The sequence below is a fragment of the Cydia splendana genome, chromosome 15 (genome assembly GCF_910591565.1).
Source record: "Cydia splendana chromosome 15, ilCydSple1.2, whole genome shotgun sequence".
NCBI classification, from domain to species: Eukaryota; Metazoa; Arthropoda; class Insecta; order Lepidoptera; family Tortricidae; genus Cydia; species Cydia splendana.
In genome coordinates, this window is record NC_085974.1 from 12298260 (window position 1) to 12323403 (window position 25144).

The window sequence follows — 25144 nt, forward strand, 5'->3', positions numbered from 1 at the left end:
TAATAAGGTTTTAAAGTGTTACAACTGCGGAGAGGAAGGTCACCCAAGCTTTAAATGCAAACAGCCGCAAAAGAAATGTGAAACATGTTCAAAACTAGGACACTCGTCTGAATTTTGCTTTACTAAGAATTCGAGTAATAAACCGCCTGTAACGGAACAGAAATCAATTAATTTAATAAATGGTTCTAATAAAGATGACAGCAAATACTATAAAACTGCTGTTGTCAATGGTAAAGAGTTCGCGTGTTTTATAGATTTCGGTGCGGAATGCACTATGATGCGAGTATCTGATGCGGAAAAGTTTTTAAATATGAGCTTTGATGACCTTCCCATTCTAAATGGGTTCGGTAAGGGATCTGTAAAACCTGTAGCTAAATGTACTGTGGATATGTCAATTGAAGGGGTTGGTGCTAGGGTTCTGCTTTACATAGTTTCAGATGAGTTTTTGTCGGTACCTTTACTTGTAGGTCACTCATACACGGAACAGAGTCATATCACTTTCGTGAAAACTCATGAAGCGGTCATTGTGATTGATACAAGTAAAAAGGCGGATAAAATATTACTTTATGCTAGCGAAGACACTAAAGTTGATGGCGTTAGTACTGTAGAAGTTTATTCTAAGCCAGTGTATTCTGGCGAACTTTATATTGAGCATCAATTAAGACAGGAGCCACGTAAAGAATATGAGGTATGTCATGATTATTGCCGGATTGACAATGGCAAAGGTCAGATAACTATTAGGGGATTTCCGTCTCGACAGTTTGTAATACCGAAAGACACACTGTTAGTTCGCTCTCATGCAGCTAATATATTACAGGTTAATTTGATAGAAACTTGCAGTGATGATTCTGGTAAAGTAGATATTCAGCCTAAAGACTTGTTAGTTGATACTGATTTAGATCCTAATTATTTGAGTAAGTTAACATCTTTATTAACTGAATATAGAGAGTGTTTTGCCTTTAATACTAGTGAAATAGGATGTACCAATGTTTCCGAAATGGAAATTCGTTTAAAGGACTCAACCCCAGTGGTCTATCGGCCTTACAGATTGTCCCACACGGAAAGAGAAACTGTTAGGCAAATTGTTGGTGATTTGGAAAAGTGTGGTATTGTAAGAGAGTCGTGTTCGGAATTTGCATCGCCAATCGTATTAGTTAAGAAAAAAACAGGGGAGACACGTATGTGCGTAGACTTTAGAAAACTTAATAAAAACACAGTCAAGGAACATTATCCAATGCCACGAATCGAAGACCAAATAGATAATTTAGCCGGATTTAAATACTTTACGACTCTGGACTTGGCATCTGGTTATTACCAGATCCCAATGTCTGAGGAATCTAAACCATTGACCGCTTTTGTGACCCCAGACGGTCATTTTGAATTTAATCGTATGCCTTTCGGGCTCGTAAATGCGCCGTCTACCTTTCAACGTACCATTAATAAAATACTAGGTCACTCTCGGTTTAAAAACGCGTTTGCTTATATGGACGATATTGTGATTCCATCTACAGACATTGATACTGGGCTAGAGGATTTACGTCACGTTCTTTCCTTGTTCAAAGAAGCCGGATTGACTTTGAAATTATCTAAATGCCATTTCTTTCGGAAAAATATTGAGTATCTTGGTTTTGACATTAGTGCTGATGGGGTCAAGCCTGGTAGTAGAAAGATTGACGCCGTTAAGAATTTTCCAAGGCCACAGGATCAACATAATGTCAGACAGTTTATAGGTCTTGCAAGTTTCTTCAGGCGATTTGTGCAGGGCTTTTCTGTGATTGCTAGACCACTTACACAATTATTAAAAAAGGATTCAAAATGGAAATGGGGTGAAGACGAAGAAAGTGCATTTAATACGTTGCGTAAAGTATTAGTCGAACGGCCTGTCTTAGCATTTTATAATCCAACCTTTGAAACGCAAGTACATACGGACGCGAGTAAGAGTGGCCTTGGTGGGATATTACTACAAAGACAAAATCCGAACACTCCTTTTAAAGCAGTTGCATATTATAGTCGCCAAACCTCGCCCGAAGAGCAACATTTTACGTCCTACGATTTGGAAACGTTAGCTGTTGTCTGCTCATTACAGCGTTTTCGTGTTTATTTACTGGGGCTACATTTTAAAATCATCACGGACTGTAACTCACTGAGAGCAACTCTGGAAAAAAGAGATATGATACCCAGAGTGGCTCGTTGGTGGAATATCATGCAAGAGTACGATTTTGACATGGAGTATAGGCCGGGCACTAACATGCAGCATGTAGATGCGCTTAGTCGTAATCCCGTTGACCCTGCCACAGCGGTAGTAGAATATGATGTTAGAGTATGCGAAGTTAGAGAAAAGGCTGTCGATTGGATCACAACGGTTCAACAAAACGATTCCGAAATTAAACGCACTATGGAAATCTTAAATGATTCCTCATTGGATAATGTCCCCGATATTAAAGCTAATTATGTCGTCAAACGCGGTTTACTCTACCGGAAAACAGAAAGTGGCGAACACTGGGTTGTTCCTAAAGGGGTCAGATGGCAGATTCTAAAGTCTAACCATGACGATATAGGCCACTTCGGGTATGACAAGACGTTGCACAAGGTTAAAAGTCAGTATTGGTGGCCTAAGATGAATCGATTTGTAAAGAAATATGTGCAGAGCTGTTTAGAATGCGCATATTCGAAAAGTCAAGGGGGTAAGAAAGCAGGTGAACTGCATTCTATTCCCAAGATAGACTCTCCGTTCCATACTTTACATTTCGATCACTTAGGACCATTCATTAAAAGCAGGCGAAATAATGTGTACTTGTTTGTGATCATAGATGCTTTCACTAAATTTATCGTATTGGTACCAGTCAAAAATACTAAATCATCTACCTCTATTAAAGCTCTTGAGCATTATTTTGACCTTTTTAAACCCCCAACAAGGATCATTTCTGATAGGGGTAGTGGTTTCACCTCAAAGCGTTTTAAGTCTTTTGTAGCTTCTCTAGGAATAAAGCACGTGCTTAACGCCGTTGCAACGCCGCGTGCAAACGGGCAGGTAGAGCGCTACAATAGGACCATACTGGGAGCGCTGACGGCAGCAAATTGCGGGAAACCTGAAAATGTTTGGGATGAGGCAGTTTCTAAGGTACAGTGGGGACTGAATAACACAATTAATCAAGGGACGGGTAAAACTCCATCGGAAGTGCTATTTGGTCTTCAACTTACGGGCAGAAGTGATGCTCTTTTAAAATCAAGTTTAGGTGATAATGATGCAAACACAAAAAACCTGGAATCAGTAAGAGAAGAAGTAGCGGAGCATGTACAGAAAAATCAGGAAAAACAGAAGGAAAGATTCGATAGGCATAGGAAGGTAGTGAAGTTCAACTTAGGAGACTTAGTTAGAATCGAAAGAGAGATACCTGCGACTGGCCAAAGTCGGAAGTTAGTACCTCGGTTTCAGGGACCTTATCGTATAACACAGGTACTAGATCACGATCGATATGAGATTTGTGATACTCCTTTGTCTAAGAAAAATAACCGCCCTTTCAAAAGTATAGTTTCTGTTGACAAAATGTTACCCTGGCTTGTATTTAACAGGGATGCAGAAAGCAGCGATAATGATATGACTTTGTCCGAGTAATTCATAACTTAGGTATGTAAAAATAAGTATGCTTATGAATGGTTATACTCAGTGAGATATAAATATAAGAGTATATAATATAAGCATTCGATAGAATCATACTTTTACAGTATAAGGAAACAAGAAGGATTTCCCATTACTGATTATCCTAAAAGAATCACTATGTTACTTTATGCACAGTATAAGGAAACAGGAAGGATTTCCCATTACTGATTATGATAAATAGTAATTAAGGATTTGATAGAATCACATATGACAGTATAAGGAAACGTGAAGGGGTTCCCATTACTGATCATAAGTTAGTGAAGATTCGATAGAATCATTTTAGACAGTATAAGGAAACAGGAAGGGGTTCCCATTACTGATCCTAGTTGTTTAAGAGATTTAATAGAATCATAATTATAATAATATAAGGTTTCATTAAACATGATTAGTAAGGCGATGATTTGAACATGTTAGAGTTCAATGCAGTTGTCCAATAATTATTCATGATCTTAATGAACTGTTAGTTCCACTATATAGGTATCATGATTTGTGATTTAAATATATAGTTGTATACCTTATGGATTAATTGTAATTAACAATAATATAGTACATTTAAATATAATAATAAAGCCACGAGGACGTAGCGTAGCCAGGAAGGCCGACTGTTAACTTTTGTAGAATTAAGTACGATAGTTGCGGGTATTTGAGATCGTATTGGTATAGTTGTACCTTCGCATTCTCATGGCTTTATTGATATCACCGTTGGACTGTTAAAATATGTATGATAGTCGAAGGTAGATTGGTTTGTACATTTAATGGTGATACCTTCAATAATTATAAGATCATTTGTTTGGTTTAGACATTGTGGGTATATTAGATTGATGTTTACCAATATACCCACAATGATTAATTTTAATGACTAGCGATTAATATAAAAGTCGAGAGCCACGTGGTTCGAGGGACAGTACTGTGAAACGATTCATGGAGTTAACATCTAGTAATGTTTTGTGAATAAACAGTGTTGTAGTATTTCACCGTTTCATTTGGATTTCATCATCGGCCGCTATCCTTGTTGTCGGGAGTTATCAATCTTTAACGTACCTTGTGAAACCTTGAGGCAACCATGTACCTACATCTTTAACGTACCTTGTGAGCCCTTGAGGCAACCATGTAAACATTTCTGTGAGCCCTTGAGGCAACCAAACTTGGCGGACATAACTTTTCTTTTTCACCAACATGTCTTGACTAACTTAAGGCGACTTTACGCTTACATGGATTCATTTCTTTTATCACGGGCATTAACCTTATTTGTGACAGCATAACAAGTTTGGCAACAATAGCAATTTTGTACCTAAGTGTAATAGCCCTGTCGGCGTTATCACCACACGACAGCCAACTAGAGCCCTAGAGAATCATTGTCACGCCAAATATATATATTTTTTTTGTTTTCATAATTTATCTACTCTGATAATTACCTTAACATGCATACCTCAAACATAAGGTATGTTGCCTTCAGAAACGATTTTCATGTTTCTCTCATCAATTTGACCTTTGTCAACACTAAATAATATAGTAAAGTGTGTGATGTAAAGATATTACCAAGTAGCAAGTATATGAACAAGTAATTTAAAACATTGTTACCTCTAGGCATAAACCTGCTATAGGTACATAACTAATGTTTACCAATTTAACTTACAAAATGTTGTCTAGAATAATAGGTCGCTCAACAAGACCACTTATTTTCTTCTTCTGTCTGAGGTAGCTTTGAATGCTAGAATGATCTGCGTAAGGGGTATGTATCACCAGCCAACAGTAGGTATGCCTTAGCACACACAGTAGTTCAGTCACACAGCATACTATTCAAATATTATTTGTTTTGTTTACTAGATGGTTTTTAAATGTACCTATTATAGTATCCATCCATATTAATTACTTGATATTATAATGTCTTTGAAAAATTGCAAACAGACAAGACATAAAGAGACATTTTATAAGTCATGCCAATTATCAGTAAAGTAGGCATAGGCAGTATGATTCATTTGCATGAAAACATCCAGAAACTTACTTCAAGTAGGTACTTGGTGAAACAACATGTGTTAATAATATTGACCATTACTGTAAACTTGTAAACTTATGTGCCTCATTCAATTGGATAACTTTAGTAATAACATCTGCAGTCACTTCTCATTGCAGACTCTTCTTTCATTGCAACTCATTTCAGCTGCAGTTCAGTGAGGAAGAGGACTCACTTCAAGCAGCCGCACCGCCACGAGCCGCAATATCCATTCTAGGAGTCATATTGACTTTATAATAACACATGTCATGATAATACAACATTTAACAAACAAATTGAACATGTTGACTCATTGAATATTATCACTTCACACTGTTAATTTATCAATCATTTACTTTAGGTAATTAAGAAATAACATTATAAAAATCATTGTTTCAATATGAAGCCATACACACACACAAATAACATATTAATAATTTTAATTGTTCTTGGAAGTACCCATCTACATGGAGCACACCATCAATAGACTTCAATTCCTACCGGCCTAATTTTAGCCAGTTAATACTTTTACTACCGGTCAACCAGTTTGCCCACAACCATATGAACAAGCCGCCTCTGTGAGATAGATATCTCATATCTAACAATATTGGCAAGCTCTGCATAACTAATTAGAATTTAGTTTTCAGCCCTCTTAACATGACACAAATTTCATTCAATAACAAAACATTATTACCTACCATTCAATTCACACTTACAGGTTTGCATATACTATAACCATACCAGTTGTCTCCACTCAATTTGTTACTTCATCTCACCGCTGTTCTCACTGCCTCCTGCAGTGCATGTGCAAATTCAACGTACATGCTACTTCAATTCTTGGGGTTGCAATCCGCCTGAACTTGTATGGAATTATCCACAAAGCACCGGCCTAGTAAGCATGCTAATCTGCACTATTTCATCTGAGAACATGTCAACAAATATCCATTAGTCAGTGTCAGTACTGTTACACTACACTCATTTTGTTCATTTAGTACATCTAGGTGTACATTTAAACAACATATTTTACCACAACAAAGTCTCCAATTCGCTTTTGAACATGCAAAGTATGTGCAGTACCTTGTGTTAAAGTTGAATTATTAGTAAGTATATTTTACCACACAAGACCATACTTCATTCATAACCAATAGTTGATTACATAATACACAAACACATAAGAACCATACACAGTAATTTATCTCCATGTACTCACTTTGCAAAGATTAGGCAATTTGCAGCCACCAACATAATGTTTGACATGACTAGGTCTATAAGCATTTTATTGTGGAGGACTGTACACACAAAACAGTCAAGTACTTACAGCAATACTTTCAACCGATCATCAGTAGACCTTATGTTGTTGGAATAAAGTTTACAAACTGCAAGTTAATAGTGTGTATATGAAATTGTCTGTGACATTTTAAATTCTTGCCTCATTTAGGTAAATGTAACTCAATTCATTAATAATCAACTCTAGTCACCTCTATAAATTTCTAAAGCTATACAGCTAGTTACACAGTGACAATTCATTTCATATAGGTAGTCCAGATAATCATCTTTTGATTTACATGCCCAGCAACAATCTAAGAGTTGCATTTATCTTACCGTAATCTAATATAGCAGATAATATAATACCACTGCATTTTATGATAAATTAAAACATAACCCAACAATTTATTCAGTACTTATTGCATTAACACAAGTCATCATTTATGATCTCCAAATATTATTTATTATTAAGCCACACAAATATGTTGTGACACTCCACTAGATTTCATGTGCCTAAATTTTACCACAGTGAGTGCACAAGCTTGGATGAATCCAATAAAGATCTTTATTTCTATTTTCTGCATAGCGCATACTATATAAAATATCTAACACACTAGCCACTTCAATGTTCCTCATAATTGGGTTGTAAGTAAAGAACCATGACAATGATTAAATCAATTATTTCAGATACCTACTATTATTTTCTTTTTTCACTTTTGAAATAAAGGTGGTTGAATCAATGGCTCATTTACTCAACCAGTAAACCGGCCAACTTATTTAGTCACAAGTTTTATAAGCGCTATGAACATAGAACACTGCTATGGAAATTACTGTATTCTGACCACTGTGAGGCCAATTAGATGATATTGATTGATGATATAATTGTAACAATAGCCTTGTTGGGTTGTCATTTCTGTATAATAATTCTATGATTACTGAACTCCGCAGTAGCCAAGAGTGACCAATATTTATTTGGCATGAGTAAGTAAGTATAATATTTCATACTTGCCAATTATAGTAATGATTTTAACTTTTTGAAATGATTACATACTTTCTCATACTATGTGGATATGTCAACTTGTGATTTTACCTTAGATTTCTGATAAAATTAAATATTTATCACACCAAAAGTTCACTTACAAAACTATTCACAAAACTACTACAAAGTTACACCATTGTAAGTCACACGACTGTAATATTTTTCCCAACAAATTGGAACGATAACTCATAGCTTACCATACATTGTAACCCAATTTAACATGGATTATCTGATCACAAACTTGACCATAACTCAAGGTCACGTACACAATCTTGATGACGTGTAAACTGATTAACAGCTTTTTAGTATAATCGTAAAGCCTTATTACGGCTACAGAAACTATTTATGTCTGTTATTCAATGATGATTGATGCGAATTCAATTAAATCATTATGATAAAATAATGCAGACCGGCATTGTTTCCATGGCAACCATTGTGTGGTTGAACTACATCATTTAACAAAGTAAAATGTATTGTGGACGGAAATTACTTATCGCACTTCTGAACTGTTAAAGGTAAAACAGCAATCACCATCAAATAAAGGATTTAATACAATAAAACAGACATAACTTGGGAAGCTTGACCTACGACGCCGCCATTGCGGCGATGCTCATCTGTCAGTCCTTGCCGCGATATAGTGAGGTGACCATTTCTAATACCGATTGTTAGGCTTCACACGCGAAAGATCATTATCGGTTATCAATATTTAGCGCGGTAGTAAATTTCCTTCAGTTGTTTGTAGTGTTAAAACGGCCGTGGAAAGGCGATTTAGCAGTGTACCTACTTCCCTTTAGACGTCAGTATAAATGCTACATTTTGCAGTTTTTAATGCATTGGGACTTGGGACCACTGGTATCTGGTACCATGTAGACCGGTGACCCACTAAATACCATCGCCCACATTTTTAACTGTACATCGGAGGGGGCCTTATGCCTTTTGTAATAAGGTAAGGTCCACCGATGTACAGTTAGGAGTGTTGCTGTTTGTACTAAACATGAAAACCGTGAAAGTGTCATTCATAAATATTTCCCATTTTTTCTTAAAATACTTTCTGCCGAGACTTTTCTTTTTCTTGACCTAAGAAGAAATGTCTCAATTGTACCGTTCCGGAAAACACGCTTTATTATGGATTTTTTTTAATTGTACGTGCGTGGCGTAGTTAAAACGACAAGTACGACAAGGGCACACAAACCCTAATACTTATCTACTTTTTATAAACATCAAGATCGAAAGTTCTTTTAGGCGTGAGGGGAGAGATAGAAAAAATATTTTGGGCGACGGTAATATTTCGGGAAAAAATAATTGAAAACGTTACATTTATTAGGTGATCGTTCGCTCTCCCGTTACTCCCAAATAGTTAAATAAATAAACAGCTCTCTACAAAGGTCCAAAATCACATCTAATAATATTAATAATTATCTTCTTGTCTCTATAACACTTATTTGAATGCAGCTTGCAATGTATTAAACTAACATGGAAGAAAACTCAGACGAAACCACAAAGGGAATTTATTTTCGGACCATAGTTTAGTTATTCTTGAGGGCTATTCTTGGTTGGTGTCAACCTGTAACCACAAAAAAGTGGTTTTAGCTCTATATGGGTTAACATATAATTATCCAGAGCGACATTATTGGTGCGCTCGACATCAGAAATAGAATAGCGACGAAAGGGATACTGAGCTTCCGCGTACCGAAACCCGGTAGCTTCAGACAATGAAGTGTTAACGACTTCTTAACTTCATTAAACTTGTAAGGCAACTTTGGCCCGGGTATTCCAACGCAAGGACGTTAGGTTAATGAAAAATTACTCTGTTTACAAACTTTTGTCGTTCAAACAATGGTTATCAGGTCGCCGGTTTTAGAGGCCGTTTGAAATTTTACGGCACACAAATAAATGTGAAATTGTAAATAATGGATATGGGAGCGGTAAAAATGCCATTTTTGTATAATAATAAGACGGCTTTAGACAAAGTTTCATGAAGGCATTTTTTAATTCTTTTTATTATAAGTCTAAGGGCCACTTGCACCATCCCACTAACCCGGGGTTAAGCGGTTAAACCGTTAACTCAGTGTCAAATTGTACTGGTAATCATGGTAACTCCAGGTTGAACCGGTTAACCCCGGGTTTGTGGGATGGTGCAAGTGGCTCTAAGAGTTTCAACTTTCAAGGAAACATATTTGGTTTGAACAACATAGCAAAGAAGTTGGAAGGCCCCTTCCAATTTTACGACAATCCGAAGAATATAAAAATAAATCGATTTGCGAGCGATAAAACTGCCATTAGCTACCCACACGTAGAACGACGATTATTTCGCTATTTTGTAGTTTACACATTTTGATATACCTACATGACATTTTATTACCTAATGAATAATGAAGTGTTAATAAGTTTCAAAGAACCCTCGAAAATTTGCTTCATACTAACAAATATATAACACTAACCGATCTTCAAGCTATAAAAAAATATTGGACAATTAGAAACATGATATGATCCGTTTAAATCGGTAATTCTATAACATGATGGAGAGACATGATATAGTTTATTTTCTCTAGGATAAGACACACAACGTGTCGGTCGTATCGCCCGAGACAAATATTGTAACTATAGATAGCGACCTTACTGTTTCAGCTACTCTGCTAATCTTGTCCTTCCTAGTTAGTTAGTTATTGTTGTATTTATAGTTCTGTCAAGGGTTTCTAGTGGGTATTTTCCACAGATTGACAACTGTTGTGTCTATTTAGCGTGAAAAAACTATACTCAAACCACCCCAGCTCCTCCACAAAACCTAGCAAGGTTTACAGGTTGCCATCTAACCCTATTAATAATTCCACAGATGCAAAGACAAGAGTTACCCGGCGCGCCTGCCGACCACCAGCGTGGTCATAGTATTCCACAACGAAGCGTGGACTACCCTCATCAGAACTATCTGGAGTACGATTAATCGTTCGCCGAGGCCGCTACTCAAGGAAATCATACTAGTCGATGATGCTAGCGAGAAAGGTACGAGTTTACTTTGTATTAGAGACCTGATTTTTTGTTACGTATTTTTGAGGGCTAGATTCGGGCTATAGATGTGGACCAGTTCGTTCGCTCGTATCTCTATTTGTCTCTATCGTCATTGAATATTCTAGCAAAAGAGAAGCAAATAGACGAAATATCGACTATCGATATTTTGGTAGGCCCTAGCGCTGCACGTGCATGTGCGCTTTACATAGTTTTGTACTTGATAATGAGCAGCGGAAGCAGTTAGCGAGTCTTTTGTAAATACAATCGCTAAGACGCAACTTAACAACTTAAAAATCCTTGTATTCTCGACTTTATGTACCTTGCTTACTTGTTACGGAGAACACCTCTGCAAGAACTCAGTAAAGAGCGCAAGCAGTTAGCGAATATTTCGTAAATATTTAGACGCATTCGCGAAGCGTTCGCCAAATCTGAACGCATTTTAACAACGTTTAAGTCCTTGTATTCTTGACTATACCTTGCTTACTGACACAGAACACCTCGGCAAGAAGCTGGAAGACTATATAAAGACGCTGCCAGTACCGACGCACCTCTTCAGGACAGAGAAACGCTCCGGTCTCATCCGAGCGCGTCTGCTCGGCGCTAAACACGTCAAGGGAGACGTCATCACCTTCCTCGATGCCCACTGTGAATGCACGGGTAAGTTGTACATTTCTATAATTTTCTGTTGACTCATTTCTTGCTTTCTCGTATAAAATATCTTGGAAAATACGTAAAAATGCTAATTTCCTTTGCTCACTCATCTGACAGAAAACTCAGGGCTGCACTAATGAACATTCTTGACTTTTTTAATTAAATTCTAAATTAAACCCATTTAAATTGCTTTTGAGCATAGATATGTATGAAAGATATGTATAACGATATAAAGACAGTCAAGTGCATTATATCAAGTGGATCTATATCCGCTTTTAAAACCCCTCACACGAACACGTGACATAAGTAGAGCGGTATCGCTTTCCTTGAAGTCCGTAGGTAACTAAAGTTCGATCTTATGTACTCAACGCAAGTATGTAGTGTGATAACGTCACATTCCCCAGAGTCCCTTGATATATTAAGTTCTGTATCGCTTTCGTTTCTTGCCCTAGTTGCCCTAGACAGTCTGGTTAATACTACTAGATGAAAAATAACGAATACAAACTCAGTGATTTGATATTAGTAAATGGTGTTTAAATTACTACTGTTTCAGTCGTCTTTTGCATTTTATTTACGGAAGATTCTTGCTGTAGATTTTTTTTATACCACATCGGTGGCAAACAAGCATACGGCCCGCCTGATGGTAAGCAGTCACCGTAGCCTATGGACGCCTGCAACTCCAGAGGTGTTACAAGCGCGTTGCCGACCTTTTAAAAACCTGTACACTCCTTTTTGAAGAACCCCATACTGTAGACCCTCGGGAAAACCTCGGAAGGGACCTCATTCCACAGCCGGAGCGTCCGCGGGAGGAAATTCCTCTTAAATCGCACAGTACGCGACCATTTAGGTTCTAGGGTGTGAGGATGAACACCCTGCCGACGGCGAGCGGTGCGGTGATAGAAAGCGGCCGTAGGCATCATGTCAAATAATTCCTCAGAGCACAGCCCATTGTACAAGCGGTAGAAGCGGTATAGGTACCACTCAGATGCTATTAGCGTTTCCTTGATATTTCCTTCTTGCCGATGTATAAAAAGAAACTATTTTCATTTATTTGAAGTGGGCGAGGCAATTCGCCATCCGGTATCTTAAAAAACTAATATTGAACGGCCCGAGGCAATTCACCACGTTCATTAGCGGAATCAAAATAGTTGAACATTATATTTTATTAAGTTCAAAGGGTCACCCGTGAAACGTTAACATAGGCACGGCGGCCACGTGGCTCCACTATGACTCTCCAAAAAAAGAGGTCAACACACGACCCAATTAACGCTAACGAACGCCTTGCATTTTAGATTAAAGTGGCTAATCTACTTCGTTAACGAACAGATTTGTATTTGTAGTCTTTCGTGCAATATTGCGTGTCCGGTTGACACACTTCTAGTAATCTGATTGAATTAATATCGGCTCGAATGTGTTGTTTCGACTTGGAGATTGTTATCGTACAGTTAACAGCCCACACGTCCTTTTCCTAGTTTAGATTGCAATTACAGTCAGCTACAAAAATGTTATCGCTATACTAACGTGCACGGATTTGAGACCAACTTTCTATATAATAATTATTAAGATGACGGTTGCAGTCAAAATAGTTTAATTGATCATGGAGTGTACAATCAGTATTTTTTTTAGTTTCTATATTAAATTTGGAGAAGACATTTATGATTATTTTCCCGTTTTCAGTATTATCTTATCTGCCTTTTGATGAATCAATAAGTAAAAGCTCGTCGAGTTTGCATAATTAACTATAGATAACTTGCAAACTATTATCGTGATATTGAATAAGTACTAAGTACGTATCACGATTGTGATAGGCTTTATTATTGTTAGCAGTATGTTATTGGAACTCTTGTTGATCTTGATAAATAAATATTAGTATAGATGGATACCTACCTATCACCAAGGATCACGAAAAAATATTTGTTCTCATCACACAAATAATTGCTCTCAGATGTGTTATTAATAGAATCAATTATATTTTAGAGGGCTGGCTCGAACCATTACTGGCCCGAATAGTCGAAGACAGAAGCACAGTGGTGTGTCCCATCATTGACGTCATCTCGGACACCACGTTCGAGTACATCCAGGCCTCGGACATGACCTGGGGTGGCTTCAACTGGAAACTCAACTTTAGATGGTAAGTTCAATTTTGTTTACCCAGCTTTCGAACCACTATTAGCCTGAATCTTCACAGCATGATTGATGTCTGTTTTCTTTTGTATTGTTTTCTGTGGTGTGCAATAAAGAGAATTTGTATTGTATTTATGTCATCTTGGACACTACATTCAAATATCAAATCAAATTCTTTGAAACTTCAGTTGACCTGGGCAGGTTTCAGACGAAAAGTGAACTCTATATGGTAAGATATAAAATTGACAATGACTCTGAGACATTGCTACAGTTTTTGTAGACCTTTTTTTTATTATAATCTTTTATGCAGATTAGAAAAAAGTCGGTCGACTCTGTCAGTCTTATTACCATGTAAATCAGATTTGTTACAAAGTCTTAATTCTAGGTATGGTCTTTAAAAATGAATAGGAAGATGAATGAAGGAAGCGTGGGAGGGCCGGTATCTTTGCTCTTTGGCAGAAATTTAATTAAGCCTGTATTTACATAAGATATTTTCTTTACCTTAGTTGTGGACGTGCCTTCATACTTTTATTGACGTTATTTTTCCTCAGAGACATATATTTATAGACACAAGGATTGGAAGTCAATATACACAAAAGTAAATCTTTTTGTACCCTATTTTGGTACAGTTGAGTTGATTCTAACAAAATATACATTGAATCAAAGGTTGTTTGAATTGACTTACGGGAGCATAAAGACATGTTTAGAAATGTTCGATCAATTTGTGAGGTTAAATAAACAGAACGCACGGATATCCTGAAAATAACAATGTACACAAAACCTACCTTCGTCTGTGTAATGCCGATTCATTCTTCTGTATCCTCTTTATTCATCTTTAATCTTACTAAAATATAGTCTGGCAAACCACATGTAACTCAACAACAGTAAATATTAACAAGAAAACTATACCTACTCATATATTTCTTTTGGTTGCTAGTGCTAGCGTAAGACATAGACAGTATGATTATCTCTGTCCATGTTTAAAATGAGACAGTCCCTGGCCAAACTATAGTTACTAATAAATTAAAAAAATAGAAACAGACTTCTGATTCAATAAAGACATAACGCCTTCTAAAAAGAGCTATGACAATAATTATTGAGTGTCGTTATACGAAATACGAATAGACGAATTCAAGTCATGCTTCCAAAATTACATCATCAGATGCTGATAGAAAACAATTAGTGTTAGCCTCCTGAATTTATGGCTAATAAAAAAACAAATCGAAACCTCTACATAAACATATCGATATCAGTATCTTCTTTATTAGCTAGTCGGTAAAAAGATATCGTCATTGATTAATGCCTCACCTAGTACCGGCTATTGTACTGAGTATCTCAATACACCCTGACCGCTTGGCTTGCCTTTTACTCCAACTGACCTACGGAACCATCCATCCATCCAAAGCCATTGTCTTGCCAGCCCTACGTTCTATTGTTCCCCATATGAGGCTAGCACAACACCTACAATACAACGAATACTATACCTACCTTCCAATCAATTACAACCGTACAAGTGATTAGGAAAACGGTTTTTGCTAACCCGGCGTATCTAATTAACTATTCTTAATCCGTATTGCGACTACATAAAGTCTACTTTGAGTCAGCAAAGTTGGTTTATACTTTGAAACGAGCCTACATTAGCACACTTCCTTCGATAAGATTTGCCAAAGCAAATTGCGTAATGCGATGAATTTCGTATCGAGGTTAGTACTCGTAACGATGGTTTGCCATTGTAAAGTAATTATGTAAATAAACAACCATACCATGGTAAAAACTCGATGAGACTGAAACGCAAGAATACTTTTGCGTAAGAAGTTAGTTTAAGTGCAATTACGAAAATGCCTATAAGAAATAACGAATCGTTCTGTAGGGAATAGATTAATGTTGGGTTGGGGCCCTTCCCTTCACATAACTTTGGATGTCCTGTTCTGTTTGTATGTAAATTTTTATCTTGAGAGGTGATTGTGTTTCTCTAAATGAGACGTAACCAAATGCATTGGCTTAGTGGTTGTATCGTTATTGGGAGTTTACAGAAAATAGTGTACCCAATTAGCATGAGTTGTTAAGAAAAGTTTATCGCTGTCAGTTTTGTGACATATTATCAATTAGTTATTGTTTCTATAATATGACACGAACTTATAAGCAAAACTAGAATGCCACGTGTTTTGTGGTAATGGTAAACTTGGTAAAAGTCATTAGCTGTTAAAATTCGAAATACGATTTTTTCTTAAGACTTTACCCCTCATCTACCCTTAACAACTCTTAATACATAAGTATTCGAAGTGTATGTGTGTCTTTCGGCTGACATGGTATTTTTAACCGACGAAAAAAAAAACGGAGGTTCTCAAGTCGACGCGTATTTTTTTTTTTTTTTTTTTTTATGTATGACCACGCATAATTCCCTTAGGTACCGCGTTCCCGAGCGCGAAATGCAGCGCCGCGGCGGCGACCGCACGGCCCCCCTCCGCACCCCCACCATGGCCGGCGGGCTGTTCGCCATCGACCGGGACTACTTCTACAAGATCGGCTCCTACGACCAGGGCATGGACATATGGGGCGGAGAGAATTTGGAGATGAGCTTCCGGGTATCGTATTGGATATGTTTAATTTTGGAACTAAGACGCTATGATAGACGATGACTGACATGGACGATAGTGTAGACTTGTAGAGGGCATACTCGGCAGTCCCCGTCAGTCATCATATATCATCGCCTGCGACCCGTGAGTTGTCGGTTTTTGGGCACCCATCAAAGGGAATCGCCGGGTGGTTGCTACTACAGGCGATAGTATGGATGCTTGCACGATGATCTTGCCGATGATAGACGATGATACTTTCAACGATCATCGCCGATAGATTCGAACGCCGCTCCGATGAGCGAGCGGGAAGCTATATACGTGCATAGCGCTTTCTCGCTGGCACAGCGGAGCGGCGTGCGGAACCGCATCCGTGTGATAATTGCGTAAAGTACGGCCACCGATCACAAAGAATTTACACGGGTCAATGGACGGAATTGTTCAAGCTCCATGGTCGTACTTTACCTCCTCATGGGAGCTAAATGTCTGATATACCATTTTAAAGTATAATTTGCGATCGCGACATCTTTTTTGGTAGAGTTTGTAGACGTTTGCAAAGTCTTTATAAGTCGTTATGTTTAGGTTATTTTGTCACAAAAAAAACAATTCTTCCAAGTTTTATATTTCTGTATAATCTTTGCCTATATGTGCTGTAGTGTACTACACGGTCTATACGTGTCGTACGCTTGTCTAATAAGCTTTACGACCAATCGTAAAAATAATATCGGCTCGAGTTATGTCGAAAACTATACTTAATTTTTCAAGGCGTACGGTTGAATTTACCTTAACAAATATTAGGAACATAATATCCTTAAATAACGCAAATTAAAATTACATCTTTCACGCTAATACGAAAGCAATTATGTACTGCAAACATATTCAAGGTGAAACCTCTTATCTTGAAAAAATGAGTAAGTAGGTAAATACTAAATACGTTATCTGTGGGAATTTAATGTTATTTTTGCTCTTTGATTCGTGTTTAAAGCTAATATATTTCAAAATGAACGATACTAAATGATTATGCATTTAATGGTCGGGCATAACAAAGTATGTACTGTTTATTGAGTGATCAAAAGGAATAAAGATAGATGTAGGGCATTTTTAGTAAAAGTACTGAGTAACCTAACCTGTTTAAAAATTTCCATCTGATTAAATTTGAAATTAAGATTTCTTGGACTTATTCGGATTTTATTGTAATCGTAGACAATTATTAGTTTTGAAATTCTATTCTTAACGTATTGTGACGTCATTTAAAGGTGAAAGAAAACCGAAAATAAGTTAATGTGAATCAGAGAGTAAGTTAAGACAATATTCTAGGTAGACATCCAGTGTCTATGGTTCAAATAAAGATTAAAAAAGACAAGTGAAAATAAGAATAGTTACTAACTATAAATTGTAATAAAAATCGGGCAAGTGCGAGTCGGACTCGCGCACGAAGGGTTCCGTACCATATAAAAAAAAAAAACAAAAAAAAAAAGCAAAACAAAAAACGGTCACCCATCCAAGTACTGACCACTCCCGACGTTGCTTAACTTTGATCAAAAATCACGTTCGTTGTATGGGAGCCCCATTTAAATCTTTATTTTATTCTGTTTTTAGTATTTGTTGTTATAGCGGCAACAGAAATACATCATCTGTGAAAATTTCAACTGTCTAGCTATCACGGTTCGTGAGATACAGCCTGGTGACAGACGGACGGACGGACGGACGGACGGATGGACGGACGGACGGACGGACGGACGGACGGACGGACAGCGAAGTCTTAGTAATAGGGTCCCGTTTTACCCTTTGGGTACGGAACCCTAAAAAGTGTAACAATGCGGCGATCGGCTGACGATCAGACGATCAGGGCAGGTGTTCCGTGACAGGAGTCTTTAGTCTTCATACTGTCATTCACTTCTCTCGCGCTGTGTAAAGCGGCCTCGTATGACGGCTTTTAAACCGTTATAACGTTATAATGAAAGGTGTGGCAATGCGGCGGGCGGTTGGAGATCGAGCCGTGCTCGCACGTGGGGCACGTGTTCCGCGACAAGAGCCCCTACACGTTCCCCGGCGGCGTGCAGACCGTGGTGCTGCACAACGCGGCCCGCGTCGCCGAAGTCTGGATGGACGAGTGGGGCGAGTTCTATTACGCCATGAACCCAGGTTCGGAGTCGCTGCTAACATTTCTGCTGGGTTTTGCTAATCGTACAAAGGAATATATCGTCGGCTAAACGCTTATTGAAGGGGCCCACAAATTGCCAGTTCGCCTGACGATATCAGCCTGTCAGTTGTTCGGAGCTGTCAAATTTTGCGTTTAACTGACATGCTGATATTGTCCGGCTAACTGGTAGTCAGCGGGCCCCTTAACTGCATTTAAAGATGAGAAATTTACGACTAGTTGACAATGTATTCCTTTAGACAGACACCTTTGGTGTAATAACTAACCTATCCTAACCATTGTACAGTAAGTAACCGCTAGAATCGCTAGATGATGACGATGCAGGACTATAAAACCTAAAGTCATCGCCTGACCTACCTGACCTATCGGTCGTAATTACTTGTTGACTAAAATGTAGTTAATAGAATGCAGATAAAATTATTTTCTCAAACATGCAATGAAATATTGATGTTATGTTCCTTATAATAGGCTGCGAAGTATGACGTTTCAGGTGCGGCTAGGACAAAAGGTCGTTAATGGAATTTCATACACATCTTGCAGGCCTAGGCCGGCAAAGTCCTCTTTTTTAATTTTCATTTCACAGATATTTGTGACACAGCATCGTGGCATTCATCCATTAAAAAAAACTAGAGGCAGTATTTGCTTTATGGTTCGTAATGACACTCTGCCACTACGCCTATAAAAAAAAAAACAAAAAACAATGTTTGCTATAATTTGCAGTTTTATTTGTATAAAATCAACATGAACTTAATGAATAATACATTCTATAATTTTATAATTTTAAATTATAAATTTAACTACATAAATAAAAACATTTAAAATATTTCATCTAAACGTTAGCGGTAAAAAGGTCTACTCAAACACGCGTAGTTATATTTTTTAAATTGTTATGGAGGTAAAGTTGAAAAATATTCATTCTGTTTTATTGGATTTATGGTGCGTTGTTGATTTTTTGACTTTAATATGAGTTCCGACGAAATAATGAAAGTAATATTAATTGTAATCGTAGGTGTTGGAATTGGCAGCGTAAGCAGAATTGATTTTAATAACTTGCTACCTCTGCCGCCAAGTCAAAGACGAAGTATGTATATGGTTGCTTATGGCAATTTTATTATTTGAGAAACTAAGAAAAACGGCTTACAGTTTATTAGTAACAGTTTTGTGGCATATTTTAAATGAATGTAACTACAAATTCGTCAACACTGTGGAAATTATACTTATTTACTCCATGCATAAAGCAACGATGTATGTGAAACATGATATCAACATGAAAGACTATGTAAACTTATGTGACGAAAACGACAGTCAGACGGTTACAAGGCGAAAAAATCAAAGATACATGAAAATATACGGGTAGTAAAAATACACGACTCGTGTAAAACATACGCGTGATAATGATATAGGTACGTGTTGGTTATATTTTGGGTGTAGTTTACTTTTAGTTTTTTCTATAAATAAAACTTGGGTTTCGTGGATTTATTATTTTATTTATTTCATTGCATGTTTGAGAAAAGCACTATACATACCTCGGCGGGAAATGGGGTTGCCCGCGCTCAGACCTATCCGGCCTCGCTTCGCTCGGCCGTCTATATGTCTTCGGCCGGCAACCCCTTTCGTCCCGGCCTCTGTAGTAATGTACTATTATATATTAAGAGACAATTACTTTAATTTTTGGGATTTATTTAGACTACTAGGTATACGCAGAAACTTCTTCTTCCTCGCGTTATCCCGGCATTTTGCCACGGCTCGTGGGAGCCTGGGGTCCGCTTGATAACTAGTCCCAAGAATTGACGTAGGCACTATTTTTTACGAAAGCGACTGTCATCTGACCATCCAACCCAGAGGGGAAACTAGGCATTATTGGGATTAGTTCGATTTCCTCACGATGTTTTCCTTCACCGAAAAGCGACTGGTAAATATCAAATCATATTTCGTACATAAGTTCCGCAAAACTCATTGGTACGAGCCGGGGTTTGAACCCGCGACCTCTGGATTGCAAGTCGCACGCTCTTACCACTAGGCCACCATGCGCTTCGCCTATACGCAGTAACTAAACATTTATAATTAAACTAGCTAGCGGGAGCAATTTATGTCACTTTCACGTCAAACATCGTTTAGTGACAAACGTTTATCGTTTATGTAACTTAATTCCATACATTTTACTTAATGGATACTTAGAACCGTATGTGACCATGTTATACTTTCCTTGGAAAATTACTACCCGTTCCCGACCACTCGACGTAATGAATTGCTTAAGTCAAAGCGAAATAATGGTTTTAAAATAGAAAATTGGATAGCATTTTCAAAGTCTTTCTATACACTATTAAATTTTATCGGTGATCAGGAACCAATTTTTCTAATTCAGTCAGCGATGGCGGTCACATTTAACTATGAGAGGAACCCCGAAATCGCGAAAAAAAAATTGACGCATAGAAAATATCAACATCGGACCATCGGAAACCATCCAATTTTTTTGTGATTTCGGGGTTGGTCCTATAGTTAAATGTGATCACCATCGATGACTGAATTAGAAAAATTGGTTCCTGATCACCGATTAAATTTCTTGGTGTATATGACACAAGAATGCAGTTTGGTAAAACTGTAATTTATATGACAGGTTTTACTATTAATTAGACTAGCATAATTGACATTTTATTATCGTGATTTTAACAACGCATTTGCTGCTTTTTGCGAGGCTTGACACTTGTGCGAGAAAAATACATAGGTAATGTGTGTAATAAACTATATAGGTAGGTACCTAGATATTGTACACTTCGTGTTTAACTCGTATGCTATCTCTACAGCTGGCGTCATCTAGCGGTTTTTGACTGTCTCCTGATAACATAATGAGAATTAACTTCAATTAATGTTGTATTAACAAAACTAATTACCGAAATAACCGTTATCATAGCAATAACCCCTGCAAAATGATAGCAGTACACGTACAACTAAAGTTTTGTTGTGGCTTGGGGACTAACGTTGCATTAGACGACATTTTAAAGATTTATTTATTGTATAATATGTGTAAAGTCTAAGAAAAAACCGGGAACTTGACTTTGACAGGTAAAGTAAGTGACGTTGTATGGCACCATGTCTTGGGGTAACTGAATTTTCAAAAATCAACTTTTGACAACCAGATTTACCGCATAGCACGGAGTCGTAAAGCGTATCTACATCAGGGGGCAAGATGGCAATCGTTCGCAGAGAAACGAAACGTACTGTCTCTATCGTACTAGTATGGAAGAATGATAAAACGACAGTAGCTTTTAGTTTTCTGCAAACGCTTGTTATCTTGGCTAGGCCTGCAGCCGTCAAACTCGAAGCATGAATTGTCTTAGACTACACATCTAATACATTAAATGAATCATTGGTTGACATCAATGAATGTAACAGTTTGAGCAATCTTAACAGCTTCATATTAACGATGATCGCCATTGCAGCTGCATTCCATCCATTTCGCATGATCATTTTTGTTTGTTTCCTACTTCATTTGTATGTTTGTGTTTCGTTTTTTTACTACCTTAGACTAGTGATGTAAATAATAAAAATGTAATCTCTGTATAAAACTGCGTTTCTCGTTATTGTTTTTAATGAGTCATTGTTGCTATATTGAATTCTCGGTATATTTAGTAAATGGTATTATATTAGGATATCAGAGTTACATCAAAATGTATTTGGTATTTCGGACGAACGTATTTTTAAAGAGATTGGCAGTTTTTACTATTTACAAGCCTCTGATATTACTTTCGACCTTTTCCTTACATTTTTCTACTTACTATTTACTCTTTCTGTTTTTATTTTTACTATTATTTGCTTCTATACTTCTGCTTCTTCTCAATGCAGAAGCAATGAGTAAACTTCGGGGTTTTCAGAATTATTGTGTCAGTTACCACACCAATTCTTTCGACTAAGAATTGTATTACTTTAAGAAATCATTACTAATTATGCAGCACATAAATTGTGATCATTAACCCTTTGAACGCTGAATACGGCCTCAGACCCGCAGGGTTACAGTTTAATATTAACATTCGTGCATTCGAATAATTACGATAGCGCGTTATTTAAAATGGGCGTGGCATTCAAACGGTTAAAAACAAGTACATGTATTAGTTGTATTGAAGTATTACAGTTCTTAGTTAATAATCATGGCTTAATAGAATTATATCTATTATCGTATCGCAATTATGTCATTACATGGCTTATAGACATCTGATATCAGATATTTTGAGTAATTTTATCGTATTTAATAATAATTAATTATTGTATATCGATAATGTTTTTACTAACCGTGGTATTTAATATATGCATAGATAATAAGGCTTTAATATTTATCAATTTAAAAAATAATGATAATATCATGTTATTTTAATACTAATAAGTTTATACAACTGTTTCGATATTGACGTACAATTATAACTTAAATTTCATTTATAGAATAAATGATTAATGACGTAACTAGTTTAATTAAATTATTGTTTGAACAAGTGCAAAGTTTAGTAACATGGTACGTCAATGTCGTATAGCATATACGAGTATGTGTGACTACTTACAAATAACTTAACATGCGATTTGGGTAAACAATGTTCAATGAAATACGTATAATGTATTATACAATAACACTGTTTGTCTTTATAAATTGAAAAGTAAATTCATTTATTATGTCATGTCGTATTATACGTAGCTACCAAGTAAGCACGTGTATTCAATTTATATGTTGTATGTATAGTATAATGAAACAAAATTGATTTTATAGTAATTTAACGTAATTTACTACGCTAACCGGAACGATTCATAAATCTATCAATAAAACGGATCTCGGTTATATATTAGTTTATAATAAGCGCGTAATACGCTATTCAAATAAATAATTAAATTTTTCATTAAGAAAAGTGTCTCTCACTTTGTTGGATAATATCTAACATTAAAATACAGTATAAGAAGTGGCGATATGACAATTTATCTTCTTAAATTATAGTCGCTGTCAGCGCCAATTTGACATTTAGGATTGGGCCTGTGCAACCTTCTTGCATAAAAGCAGAGTTATATGTACCGTAGTGCGTTGAACATTGTCACTAACACGGCTAGGTGTGGATGTGCGGTGGCACGCTGGAGATCGCACCGTGCTCGCACGTGGGGCACGTGTTCCGCAAGACGACGCCCTACTCGTTCCCGGGCGGCACCGGGCGAGTGGTCAACCACAACAACGCGAGGCTGGCCGAGGTGTGGCTCGACGATTGGAAGCATTTCTACTACAACATCAACCCAGGTTGGCACTAGACAACTCCTTCCACACGGCTAGGTGTGGATGTGCGGGGGCACGCTGTAGATCGCACCGTACTCGCACGTGGGGCACGTGTTCCGCAAGACCACGCCGTACTCGTTCCCGGGCGGCACCGGGCGAGTGGTCAACCACAACAACGCGAGGCTGGCCGAGGTGTGGCTCGACGATTGGAAGCATTTCTACTACAACATCAACCCAGGTTGGCACTAGACAACTCCTTCCACACGGCTAGGTGTGGATGTGCGGTGGCACGCTGTAGATCGCACCGTACTCGCACGTGGGGCACGTGTTCCGCAAGACCACGCCGTACTCGTTCCCGGGCGGCACCGGGCGAGTGGTCAACCACAACAACGCGAGGCTGGCCGAGGTGTGGCTCGACGATTGGAAGCATTTCTACTACAACATCAACCCAGGTTGGCACTAGACAACTCCTTCCACACGGCTAGGTGTGGATGTGCGGGGGCACGCTGTAGATCGCACCGTACTCGCACGTGGGGCACGTGTTCCGCAAGACCACGCCGTACTCGTTCCCGGGCGGCACCGGGCGAGTGGTCAACCACAACAACGCGAGGCTGGCCGAGGTGTGGCTCGACGATTGAAAGCATTTCTACTACAACATCAACCCAGGTTGGCACTAGACAACTCCTTCCACACGGCTAGGTGTGGATGTGCGGGGGCACGCTGAAGATCGCACCGTACTCGCACGTGGGGCACGTGTTCCGCAAGACCACGCCGTACTCGTTCCCGGGCGGCACCGGGCGAGTGGTCAACCACAACAACGCGAGGCTGGCCGAGGTGTGGCTCGACGATTGGAAGCATTTCTACTACAACATCAACCCAGGTTGGCACTAGACAACTCCTTCCACACGGCTAGGTGTGGATGTGCGGGGGCACGATGCAGCTCGCACCGTGCTCGCACGTGGGGCACGTGTTCCGCAAGACCACGCCCTACTCGTTCCCGGGCGGCACCGGGCGAGTGATCAACCACAACAACACGCCCCTGACAAAGTAACTTGACGACTAAAAGCATTTCTACTGCAACAACAACCCAGGTTGGCACTAGAGAACCCTAGTTCCCAGCACCTCGAGGTCAACAACGCGCCCCTGACAGAGTAACACGCGCGCCTTACCGAGTACCACGAAAATTGCAAGTATTTCTACTACAATATCAACACAGGTTTGCACTACACACCCTCGCTCCCGGCACCGTTTGGTCGACAACGCGCACTTGCGAGTATCACAGGTTAGCACTCGACTACTCCCTCCTCGCTCTTGATGTTGCAAGAACATCAAACTTTCGTCCAGACACTACAATGTTTGACTCAATCATTATGGTGATCCCTCAGATCCCCAGGCCGCCAGGCATAAACACCAGGCGTGGTCATTTTA

At 38.3% G+C, this 25144-nt stretch overlaps 1 protein-coding gene across 1 annotated transcript in view; it reads left to right on the forward strand.

The window, feature by feature from the left end:
- Positions 1 to 25144, forward strand: part of LOC134797666 (polypeptide N-acetylgalactosaminyltransferase 5) — a 68759-nt gene that overhangs the window by 33532 nt on the left and 10083 nt on the right. The window contains exons 4-8 of the mRNA XM_063770008.1: positions 10793 to 10959; positions 11458 to 11622; positions 13594 to 13747; positions 16148 to 16325; positions 18278 to 18458. Coding sequence (XP_063626078.1) covers positions 10793 to 10959; positions 11458 to 11622; positions 13594 to 13747; positions 16148 to 16325; positions 18278 to 18458 — 845 coding nt within the window. The remainder of the gene's footprint in view (positions 1 to 10792; positions 10960 to 11457; positions 11623 to 13593; positions 13748 to 16147; positions 16326 to 18277; positions 18459 to 25144) is intronic.